Source organism: Gambusia affinis, linkage group LG09 (assembly GCF_019740435.1).
Source record: "Gambusia affinis linkage group LG09, SWU_Gaff_1.0, whole genome shotgun sequence".
NCBI classification, from domain to species: Eukaryota; Metazoa; Chordata; class Actinopteri; order Cyprinodontiformes; family Poeciliidae; genus Gambusia; species Gambusia affinis.
The window spans coordinates 26,326,194-26,339,422 of NC_057876.1; the positions used below are offsets into that span (position 1 = coordinate 26,326,194).

At 37.7% G+C, this 13,229-nt stretch overlaps 1 protein-coding gene across 3 annotated transcripts in view; it reads right to left on the bottom strand.

Annotated features, from left to right (window-relative positions):
* Positions 1-13,229, bottom strand: part of spata5 (spermatogenesis associated 5) — a 107,266-nt gene that overhangs the window by 83,412 nt on the left and 10,625 nt on the right. For all 3 annotated transcript variants that reach the window (XM_044126464.1, XM_044126462.1, XM_044126463.1), the window contains exon 10: positions 6,008-6,162. In XM_044126464.1, the coding sequence (XP_043982399.1) occupies positions 6,008-6,162 (155 nt within the window). The remainder of the gene's footprint in view (positions 1-6,007; positions 6,163-13,229) is intronic.

The window sequence follows — 13,229 nt, forward strand, 5'->3', positions numbered from 1 at the left end:
GCACTGCTAATGTGTGGCAGTTTGAAGCAAACCAACAATAAAGGCGACCAACCAAGCTAATTCTGTTTGTGCGCAGAAATCCTCCAAAGTAACCCATATAAGGCCCTTTTTTAACTTTGGGATCATATGAGTAAACTGCAAGGAATCTCAAGTTCCTCCAAGAGTCGACTGGATGGAGCAGAGGAGAAATATAAAAGCATATTTGGAGGGAGATGGAGGAACCGAGGGCTTGGGTTGAATCAGGACGGAGTGAACAACAACAGAGCCAGGCTGCCAACAGCTGTCTGTCTGACAGATGGAAGGAAGGAGGCAGGGAGGAGAGGAAGGAGAGAGTCCGGCGGAGAACAACCGGAGGAGATAAAGCAGATAAGCAGGAGAGAGCTTCGTCCAAAACCAGCTAACGTCTCTTTTTACCCTTCCTGTCTCACATTCCTCCTTCTTTCCTTTCCGTACTGTTCAGTTTTGTCCCACTCACAGTTGTTTTAACCTCCTCCTCTACATTCAGCCCATCCACTCAGCCTCTCTGCTCCATATCCTGTTTGATCTGCTCTCATATCCTCTCTGCTCTTCTTGTTTGTTATCTGTTGTATCTCAGCATCACTGCTTTTCTGTCCTCCCACACTTGGCTTTATCTTATTACACGCGCAACGGAAGGAATCAGGTTTGGCAGGAGAGTCAGAGAGGCCGTCTAAGAAGGTCAGCGATCAGATAGTTTCCCTTAAATGGATCTTTAATTATTCATTGTTTATTTCTTTTTTTGTCAGATGAAGTCAGAACAAAATGAAATCCAGGTGGGGAACCCAGATCTGATGTATCTTCTGATTAGATTAACTGTACATGCATACTTTCACTTTAACCCTTTGCGGTCCCTTCATTTTTCCATTAAGTACAGCATTAAGTTTGCTGTGCTTTATTAGTTAATTTGTTTAGTACTGACTAAAATCTGTTTTAACATGTTGTTGGCTCTTATAAATAAGTTAGATTTATCTGTATAAATAAAGGCAAAGTAAAATAAAAAAATGTTATGTTCCCCTTGTGTTCCTGGGGCATAAAACAAAATCTCCTTCATAGACTCCCATGGAAATAATGTGTCATCATATATTTTATTACTAACTCAAGTCCTCGCCATACATAAAAATCAATTTTCTGAATTTTAAAGTCTTTAAAGCTAGTTTTAATGATAAAAGTTTTTCTCCTTAAAACAAAAACCAACATTTTATTTATTTCTTTGGTCTCACAATTCCAGATATTCACAGAGCATCTATTGGTCTTCATGTCAAAAAGAAGCTTAATTGAGGATTATCATCGAAATATTATGTAGGACCATGTATTTTGTCATTTAATTTATGAATGCAATGATTATCTTCAGTCCTCACTATTCATAGCAAATAGTCATGAATGTTATGACATTTATTTTTATTCCTTTTCTGTTAAATTGTGAAGTCATAGTCAATAGGCTGTTTTTTTCTATTTTGTATGCAAAATAATCGATTTACAGTTCATGAGAAAATCGTTTAACTACCTGAAAATAAAAATAACATTTTGAAGAAATTTCAACACAAGGGAATAAAAAAAAATCAATAAAAGTAGAAATCAAATTGCAATGGAAATGCTATTCAAAGACGGGGTTAATGGGACGATTAAAGGGACTCAGATTGCTTTAGGATTGTACTGATGAAATAAAAACAGCACAAATTAAAACCTCCCTACAAAATATACAAGACACAAAGTTAAAGTTATCAAAGAACATTCCAACAGTAGCGTTAGGATTCAGAAACTATAAGAAAATTCAGACCTCTTTACTAAAACACTCCTAAATAAAATCTTATGCAGCCAGTTATTAAAGAATCCACCTGTGAAATTTAGCATCAGCTTCCTGTTTCTTAAAGATTGATCAACGCCATTTAAAAGATGAACAGAAAGTTTATCTCCATGGAAACAAAGTAGCTGTAATTATATGTATTTTATCTCTTTTGTTTTAGCTTGGCCCTCTCATTAGCTCTGGATCACATGTTCAGATCTAAATGCTAAATGCCAGGGTTTATAACGCTATCCCCTCCCATCTGTTTGACTTCCTCCTCCCTCCCCCCCACCAGCCCTCAGAGGTAACACATCCCAGGCCACCGGCGCCGTCTCCGGGGAGCGAAGCACCTAATGGAAACCTGGCATCTGGCCACATACTGTAAATACCGAACGATTTATGGCCAGCTCTGAGCCAGAAGGAAAGAAATGCACGGAGCGACACGGGGTGTGGAAGAAGAGGGGACAAGCGGAGAGATGGACCAGACGCAAGCCAGCAAATCAAAAGTACCAATCTAAAAGCCCAGACAAAGAGAAAATGGAATAAAAACAGGAGTAGAGGAAAAAATGTACTGGGAAGCAGGATTCAGCAGAGAGGTTTGGGAATCAGATCTGCACAGATAGAAGTTATGACTAAAACAGCAAATTTAGAGTAAAATTTAAAAAGAATAGCACAGAACATAGCTGTGAAATATTACTGAATTATAAGGGAATCTCCACTTAAAGCTACAGAAAAGTTAAATTTATTAGTAAAACTGCAATGGAATAATTTATTGCAGGTTTTTAATAATACATTTAAACTATTGTTACAGAGTGAAATAGACTTGCAACAAACTTCAAGTATTATGCATTGCTTTTATTGTGGATTTTCTTGAATAGACAGGATCGAAATTACACTGAGAAGTATAAATATGTATATCCGTGCACCTATAGGGCTACACAATGTTAGAACATCTTGTAGACGAAAATATTGAGAAATATAGTGATGGCGATATCAGTTACGGTATAAACCTATTTTCTTCTCCTTTTCATCCTCATGCTGTTGACTTGAGTACATTTGAAAAATCTGGAGTCACCCAACTTTTTTCATTACACAACAACCTTTGCAACATGCCAGTGCAAGGTAAACAAATCCTCAGTGTAATGCAACCACCACCGTGCTTGATAGTTGGTGCCCCGCTCTTAGGTTTAAAAAGCTAACTTTGGTATGAATTTCCGTAAGTTCAATTTGAGACGGAAAACCAAACAACTTAAATAAGGTTAAATAAGCTTGTTGCTGGCAACAAAAACAATGTGGTTGATCCCAGGAAAGATCCAGAACTTATAAAAGGGGCTATTTTGGGATCTAGAGGTATAATGTGTAACTTATTTTCATTGCTTAACAAAATAAAAATAAAGCACCAAAATCAATGTTGTTGACAATGTTTGACAAAGTAAATGCTGTAAGAACCAAATCCAAAATATTCTACTTTCCTGTTTATCTTTGGAAAATACTGCATATTTTGGAGTTCCCCTTAAATACAATTATAGGAGTTTTTGGAAAAATGGCAAAAAATAATAAATAAATGTAGAAATCAAGGCTGATACAGCAGCCAAAAGGTTGTCAAAAGTCAGCCTAAAGATGCATTATTCTGAAAAGTAAAAACCATTTCAAAAAATTTGCATGTAACCACTATGAAAATAATCTCCCTTCAAGGGTCATTTGCTTTGTTCCTGTGGAGCGTTTGAACCTGTCAGCAGCTGCTTCAATTTGCTTAGTGTCAGCTGGGTTGTAAAGATCCACTTTTTAGTGCTTTAAAAACATCCAAAATGCTTCTTTGGTTTTCAGCAATTGTTGCTTGAAGTAAATTTTGGATTTTATGGTTGCAAACAAGTTTCTGACAAATGTCCTCCTTTTAGAGCATATTAATCAACAACATGAGTTGAAACCATGGAAATAATTTGCTTTGTCAACAATCAAAACCTTGCAAAAGTCTAAAGTCTAAAAGGTAGGGAAAGTTAAAATTTGCAATTCATCACAGATGTCATGTTAATGTTGGACATTTAATCCCTCTTGCACCTTTGTATCCACTATACACTTTTTACCGTTGATATAATAAAAATCCTATATTTAGGAACTTTTTCATTTTTACTGCATCAGATCCTTCCAACAACTTCAGACCTATGAGTAGATCTAATGTTTTTGATATCTTTCTATGTTCTCCAGATAACTTCTGTTAGCTTCCACTAAATACTCTGTTGGTGTAGTGCTTTAGCATAGCTAATGCAAATCGTGTTCTAGGGTTAGTGCAGCTAACTTTTTAGTTAACAGTGCCCACCACGAAAGTATGTAAATTACATTGAAGTTTTTAATTGTAATGTAATGAAGTGTAAAAAAGGTCTAGGCATTTGAGAAAATAACAAAAAGTTGAATCAGTTAGTGTTATAACAAAAACGTGTTAAAATTAAAAGCAAATGCTTTGACTCAAACCCCACTGTGCTGTTTTCTCTTTTGCACCAGACACAGTTATTACCTTTTACAGTTGTTTTCCAAACTTTACAAGAGGCCTTTGAATGAGAAAAGAGGACAGAGTCTGGAACTTACCAAACAAACGAGACAAAGAAACAGGGATATAAAGGGTATGGAAATAATAAAAGACAGATATAATAAAGTTAAACCAGACAGCAAGGTCAAAGCTTAAAATGGATGTTAAAATAAAAGGGAAAGTCTTTAGAAAGAAATAACCCTAATTACCCTTTAATTTATTATATTTACATACAAATAGCATCTAACGTGAGGTATAATCTTTAAATCTTGTGTTGATATGTGATGTGAGACGGTTTCATAGAAACTCTGGGCATGTATTCATCCGGTACCACTGGAAGTTTCTTATATAAAAGTGGATTAGAAACAAATGTTTGCACTCATGTGGATATAATCAAGTCCGGGGCTCTGCGGCTGGCCTTTCAGCTGAGCTGTGTAAGATGAATTACAAAAAAAGAAAAAGGAATCCAAACTCGTTCCTCTCTTGTTTCCAGGAACCAGCCACAAGAACTGAATGTCTCTGGGTGAGCTCAGAGCGCAGCACTCTGTGCAGAAAGAAAAGGGGAGGCGGGCTGAGGTGAAGGGATCGGACGCATGTTTCTTCTTCTCTTTCTCTTTTTTTAGCTGCTGGCAGGAACCGTCAGCGACCAGATCTGCTTTCAATTACCGGTGGAAGATGATGTTAGCCTTCTTCCTGTCCCTTATGTCTTGCACATGCAAACTCCAAAACATCCTGAAGTCTCACCGCTGTCCTCTCACCCCTCCTTCCTCCTCACTAACCTCCCATGTTTTTTGAGCCCACTTTTCCTCCATCTGCGAAGACAAAGTCATTCATCTTCATTGCAGCAGAGGGTAAAATGGCCACAGGGTCTTTTCCACTCTACCTCGTGGTAATTCAGAGGTCAGTAGAGTAAAGAAGAGTAAGACAGTCTGGGAAGAGAGGCACTGCTTGATGAGCTACTTTTAAAAGTGGTGATAAGTGACTGCCTTTTTCGGGATTTAGATTGTGCTTTCATTGAGCCAAAAAATGCATCATGTAAGCTGGCCTGCTTCCTTACAAAACCACCACAAAGCTGAATGTAACGCTAGGAGAGGTAGCTTCCAGGACGAATTATGTCATTAAGACTGAAGATTTAAACCAAGTAGGAGCGGGAAGAGGCTGCTGCATCAGCTGCATCAGTGTACAAGCATCTCACATGTTAAACCCTCATACTCATGTCTTAAAAGATTAAGGATTTCCTTATTTGTAAAAGCAATACCAAAGCATAACTTCACAAGATGCTCAACACTACTCATTTTAATTTTTTGTGTTGGAGTTCTCATAAAATTACTGCTTCATTCTTCTAATATGACATTATTGTTATAATATTATAACCTTATTGACGTAATTTAAAAAATGAAAAGCCTTTGCCTGCTCCTAATATTCCATCATAGAGTGGACTTGAAGTTAAAGTCCAAATAAACATGCTTGTCAAACAAGATGGCAGCCCTGAGCCTGCCGACATTACTCTGAACTATGGAAACTCAAGAAATGCATTGTTAAAAATAATCCAGATTTATGAAAAGCTAAATAATCAAAAACCTAAATATTCAATTAATCAATAAAATCAATTTATTGCCCAGGTTTAATGGATACGTTGATGGACAGATGGACGGAAGGACAGACGGGGGAGATTTCTGTACCTTCGGAACGTCGATAGCAACCTCTCTCATTGCACTGGGCTTCACAACAGTCATGGCCCACTGGAGGTCCTGCATGGACACCGTCACCGTCCCCATCAGCTGCTGGTCAGATGCCTGCTGGGAAACTCCCAGAGCTCGCCTCAGTGCACGCAGACCTGAGGAGAGCAGATTTAAGAGATGAAGCTCTAACTAAAGGTACTCATTGCATTTTCACAGCTTCATTTATTTATGATGAAACAATGTTGTTTTTTTTTTCCCTGCCAGGGGGTCTTTTGTGGGCTTTAGTGTCCCTAATTTGAAAGTAGGCTAACAGGAAAGGGAGAAGGAGAGGAGGAAAGACATGCGGCAAACGTCAGCTGGGTCCGGGAATCGAACCCGCGACCGCGGCGTCAAGGACTGAAGGCCTCCAACTGTGGGTCGCGCTATCCCCTACGCCACCACAGTACGCCCATGATGAAACAATGTTGACATTAAATTAGTTAACGTTAAATACACTGACATCAAAACATTTGTATAACTTGCTAGCTGTTGAGGTCTATACCTCAACAGCTGGAGTTGCCTGACTGTAATTCTTTTTTGTGTATAAGTTAGTTTAAAAACATAAATTCTCCATCATACTGTTCCTATGCCTGAAAGTTATTGAGATGCTAGAGAAGGCCACGGTGTTACCAGGGTTTTATCCATGTGTTTGGAGCAGAGTTGGTCAGCGCTTCCTCACTGGTTTTAGCACATTATTGGCCAGTGCTAAATGTTGATATTGCTCAAAGAAACTAAACGGGATAAATGTTTCCTAAAAAGCAGACCATAACTTTTGTGTGCCTCTTAAAGGTTTTAGCTGATTATCAAACCAAGGGTGTCCAAACGTTTTTGAAACATAATCCAGAACCTTCAAAAGTTGAAAGTCTTCATAAGCCACCAAAATGTAACCAGCTCAACAATAGATTAAAATGAAGTGAGACAAATATAAGTATACTTATTTTTGTTGGAAAGGGATTTGTAAATCATACAAAAACTGAAATCTAAAATGGTTGTACAAGTGTGACTGTATGGTTTCCAACATTTTAGGGGGGGTTGACTGATTTTGAATTTCTTGGCTTAGAAAAAAAAATTAAGAATTGGGCCACTCTTTCTTTCATAATATTTGCTATATTTACAAAAGTTTAATAAACCAGGTAAATGCAGATTTGGTTGATTCTGAGTGAAAGTCACTGCATAATTGTGATCCTATTTACGATGAATAGAAAGCAAAAAGCATGTTTACTAAAAGATGAATATTGTTCTTGGAGCAAACATTTACTTTTAGAAATATTTCAATTTGTCAGTATAAAATACCGATTTTCTTCTTTTTTTGGGAAGAAAATCTTTTCCACAGTAAGTAAGGAAGCATTCTGTTTCACCAGCCACAGTTGTTATCCATGTCAGAAAGGAAATGAGGTTTGATTAAGGGCCTTGGTCTCAAGCACATTCTCTGCAAAAAATACCATTCCTGCTTTTCCCTCAAGCTGGACTTTAGTAGAGATCATTAGTTTGCCCACAATGATTTTATTGAGAAGGTTTTTTTCTGACATGTGTCACAACATTGCACACAGCAGCTATCTGCACAGTGTGTGTTACATACTCCAATAAGTTGGGTGACAATTTGTCAGAACCTAGAGCTCACGCAAATGTGCAAAGGGAGTAAAGTTGGGTGGGGGTCTTTGCGGGAGGCCGACGGTTGAGGGCTGGTGGGGAACGGACGTGGTCCAGGACCAGGGGCCAGGCAGCAGACGAGAGGGGATTTATGATCAGACAAGACTGCATCCTGTTTATGTTTTCCAGAGCCTGTTTGACTAAGCGAGAGGAAGAAAAGACAGAGGAGCACAATTATTGCAGCAAGTTTGCATACAGAGTCCCTATTCTACGTCATATCTCTGCTTACAGTTCCTTCTCTGCATATCAGCTCAATTTGTTTGGTGTTCTTAAATGTTTTAGCTCTATTTGGAAACTATAAATGTTGCAAAAGAGAGAAATCTGGTCTGAGCAGCATGGACGAGGCAAGGCAGAGTAAAATATAGAAGAAAGTATGTTTTAAGACTTTTTTAATGTCACCTTGAATTAACTTAAAGACCAAAAAAAGCTATATTGGAGATGGTTGGGGGGTCCTAATGTATTACAATTAAACATAGCAGTTGCAGTGAAACTTCTGGTGGTTGATGGCAGCAGGTTTTCACATGCTGACCTAACCTTGTTTGGGTTGGCAACAGAAGTAAATCAGTAGCTAAGAACATCGTCCAGTAACTAGTAATAAGTTTGCATTTACCCATGTTGAACGTGAAAAAAGCTAGCTAGTTAGCTAGCAAGGGTATATTAGCAGCTAGTTAGCAGTAATCACAGAATGCAATGAGGTCGTCTGTGTGTGACTCAAACTTTTGCCTGACTTCCTGTGATTAAAGAAAATCTACATAGAATATTTAAAGATTAAATAATCATGTGACGACAAATTTAAGGACCGTTATTATGACAAACCTAAATTTTTAAAATAATTTAAGACTTTTAAGGCCCTACTTTTAGGCCTTATATGTCTTAAATATATATGGATTTAAGACTTTTTAAAACTTGAGTTTCATCCATAGTGTGACTAGTTTGAGTCTCAAAGATCAGATGAAGACCTTCCTCTGCTAAGAAAAACTGAGCATAATTGAGGTGATAGACTACTTTCTGAGTGACTCTTTTTGAAGGTTTTCAGGAAGGAGACCCTGTGGGACTAACTTGAGGGACTATAAATCCTGTCTGGTTTGGAAGCACCTTAGGAACTTTGGCTTACCAAACCTCGAATAAACAAAAGAATAATAAAAAAAAGATGGATGTGCATGTTAAGTTTGTTGTCTATATATTCTGAGTCTTACAAACTGACCAAAGATATCTTTGTTTTTATTATCTAATATTCCAGACCGCTGATTTAAGCGGTAATGTCATTGCTGCCCCATAACATGAAACCACATCTGACAAATGTTGAGCAACTCTCTTACAAAGATAATCTCTACAGAAAACACTGGGAAATGACCCATCTTAAAGAGAAACATGGTTCCAGCCTGATGGCCTGGAGGATGGCGGAAACCGGATTCAACGATGTAACTTTAATATTTTGCTTTAGGGACTCACTGCCTCCGAACTGCTCTTGGCTGACTCCACGCACACATTTGGTTTTGTTATGAAAACATCCGATGGGAAGGGAGGAGGAAAAAACAGAGAGGCAACACAACACAGTTTAATCCGAACCTTATGTGGACTTGTGTTCCCATTTACTTTTTCTTGCGCTCTTACTTTCCGGAATCCTTCAAATTCAGCAGTAATCAAGTGGGAAATGAAAGTAAAAGGAGCCTCCTATATGAACAAGAATGCACATTTGCAAAACATCAGCAAAGGCTCAAATTATAAGAATGAGTAGGATGGGTTCACAGAGTTTGTGTGGATAAGGGAAAACAGATTATTATTTGTGTTTTTATGTAACAGAAATGTTCTTAATTATGTGCATCAAAAACAGATCTTCCCCCTAAAATCTACATCCTCTCCTTTGGGAGTTGGGTTGGGGGGGTCATATCCTCTTGTACGCAAACCAAATCCTGTAAATTTTATTTGGACTGAATGATCTCATCAACAAGACTTCCTGCTTCATGCAACCACTAGGTGGTGCTGTGACTATTAATGAATAGTCTATGCTTCCTCCTCAGACTTGGATCCTGAGAATGAGAGTTTTTTAGTTTCTAAACCTTTTCATATTATGTTGACCAGATCAACATCTTCATCAGTGGTCAAATAAATTATGTAAATGTAAAAATCCTTTAATAAAAACGTTAAATTTTTACTCAACAGTAAGAATCTCCCACTACTCTGCAACGTTTGGAAGCACAAATCACTTTAAAAGGGGTGAATATTTACGCAATCACTCTTTTTATGTTATGCTTAATTATTATTTCATAAAATCACTTTTCACTTTCACAGTGAAAAGACTTTTATACATTTTGTCAAAAGAGGAAAATTTGTTGATCCACAAATACTTTCTATAGGCCCAATAAGTGACACAGTGTGTTCATAGGGCTGGACAATAAATCAACAATATGCATTGTGATAAACACATGATCAATGTCAAAAGAGTATTCATCTGATATAATTTTCAATAATTTCAATGAACTCAATGAATTTGTTACCAAGTAACTCACTCACTCACTTTTAGTTACCAACAATTTGTTAAGTAACTGGCATAGCAGCAGTTTTGCCTTATAACTGCATACAATTTTTTTAAAAATACATCACCAGTTTGGTAATATTTCTGACATTTGAAATAAAAGAAACAAAACAAATCAATATCTAGTGATATCGACTGATCTGAAACGTATATACTGTGATATGGTTTCAGCCATAGTGTTACATAAAATATAAATAAATTCCATGAAATATAAAGTATGTGGTTGTAAAATGTGAAAAGCACCAGAGGTATGAAAACCAAAGAGTGAGTTTGGGCCATCTGTCCATGCTACAACTCCCTTCTCAGGTCATTTCAGCATCATTATCTAAACTAAATTTATGAGCAGAAACAGGAAGATTTAAAGCAGTTTTAGGTTTCAGTAGAAAAGTAAATAATATTTCTGCACTTCAGGCATAACACACATTTCAACGAGCAACTCGCAGACCGGAGCTGTAGTTCCTGAGTGACTCTTCCCTCTAATGAATTATGTAAATACTTTGGGCATTACACTATTACAAAACCGCAGGAACATTTTCATTACTCAGTTTTCGGAGCGTTCCCTGCACCTGTATTTAAAGTACCAACATCTGTTCTGGGGGCTGAAGCCCGGCAATAGTACGTGATCTTCAAATTCACTCACACAAACAAATACACTCTAAAACATGAGCATAAAATGAGCATTACAAACCAATAACCTCAGAAACACACACACGCATACAGATGTGTGTTGGTAGAAGGTAAGTGCAGGGGTTAAGAAGTACAAGCAGCACATTTCCGGGTTTTATAAACAGACGCCTCAAATAAACTTCACATGCTGATCCGACTGATATTTATGTGGCCTGTCCTGAAATTCCTGCAGAGTCTTTAAAAGGACAAACGAGATGGAAAAAGTCCTTTATAAGGCAAGGCTGCTGCTGTAAACATCAGCAAGCATTTAGCACTGTTTGGCTCATTTAGTCTTCCACTGGAGAATTTATGTCAAACACACAAAACTGCGCTCATTTCAGCTGCCGTTTTTCTCCCTCGTTTCGACACAGAGGAGTAATCCTCGTTTCCTGCGCCTGCTGGCTTGGATGATTAATGGTTTTAGGTAAAAACTTTGAACCCCACAAAGTTTGGCTTTAAGGAGGCTTTAGTAAGATTTTTTGTCATTTTCTTTCTGCACAATCACCATCTAAATTACAGGCATTATTTAATCAAAGGGCTTTCTGTGGGCACAACTCAAAACTCTGAGTTTATTCTTTCATAGAATACATTTTACTGGCCCTGTTTAGGTGCAATGGGCTTCCCCTGTTTAGAGAGGCTTGTAAACACTGCGCCCGGATGTGGTCAAGCCCAAACGCACCCCAACATACATGCTACAAAAAATTTGCACTGTTTAGACTGTGGAAATGAGTCATCTACAAGCAGCAAGATCAGTTGTGTTACAGAGAGACGCCAGAGAGACTCCAGAGTCTGTGAGACCACATGAGAGCTTCCAAGAACACCTAAATATTGTTACCAAATGCTGCTCAGTGTAAGGTTCTGGCAGGATGGGATCACGGTCAGAGAAAAGATCAGGAAGCAAGACTGGGCTGTAAATCTGTTTCTGTGCTCATTTCTGATTTAGTATCTGAGCCAGATGTTTGTGAAATGTCAATATGACACAAAGTGTTGGCTATTGTTTTCTAAATCTTCATGCTCAACTTTATGGTTTATTTAAATGAAGGCTTTATTTTCCTAGAGCTTCCCCTCAAAACTGTAAATTTTTAGTGATTTCTGAAAGTATTTGAAGGGTAGCATTATGTAAAATTGACTTTTTTGAGCTTTACATTGTTATAAAGTCCCTCACTGAAGAGTGTTGCTTTGATTCTGTCATACATGTTTGAAAAATCCTTTAATCTCCCATGGCAACCATTCAGTTGTGCAAAATGCCTGAGTGGACCGAGCCCCACCTTTGAGGCGCAGCTCCTCTTTGGAACTTTATTTTCAAAGCTTCCACCTAACAGAGCAGCCCTCCCCCCATGACTGCCCCACTCAACTCCTTCAGACTAGTCAGCACCAATTAGGAAACACCTGGTGGAAGTGCTCATCTGCTGAGCTCATTATACAAGTTATCAGCACAACAATGGTAAAAATGAAGAGTTAAGAGAGGAGTGATGTTGTTTTGACTTCCTGGAGGTGGAGTTTCAGAAAGAGCATGAGTTTTTAAAGCAACGGAGGCCCAATTTCAAGACATTAAATTATGAAGTCAAGTTTCTTCTATGTTTTATATATATATGATATATACAGAGAGAATTTTTACAATAACTTAAATTTATTATAAACTCAATTTTCAAAAACCGACTCTTAGTCTGCAGGGAATTTACACCAAAATGCATGTCTTCTATATGTCCATTAATCAACACAATAAACTCCAACATGAAGCAATCGAGTTAAAACTTTCAATCAATAAGAAATAAAATAAAATATTTTAAAAATAGCTCCATCTCTGTCAGCCTGATCCATAAGAGCGTGTGTGATGACACAAGTCAGACATCAGCCACAAGAAATGTCAATGTGCTACATCAGATACAGCATGCAGGCTGCCAGAGATATTTTTATAAATAGTTACTGCCGTGCTCTCGTTGGATTTTTGTGCTGTGACTAACACAGTGCAGAACGACGTCTGAATGTGTACATAAATATGTCAGCCTAGATGAAACTATGATGAAAACCACCTTCCTCCTTCAGACACAGATCCAGAGAGAACATTATAAAAGGAATGTTTGTTCACTCAACACTACCAATTGATAGGATCTAATCAATTTAAATTTAAATGCAGACATATTCACCTAAATCTATTAGGACTGTAAACAAAATCCATAGTAATATTAGTTTGTTTCTGAATCATAAACTACGTATGTAAAAAAGGAGAAGGAGTGTTGTAATATAGCATCAGACCACTGGAGGTCCTCGTTTAGAGCAAATAGGAGAACTGAAGTGGGAAGCAATATAGCAAGATATTTAATTTTTGAT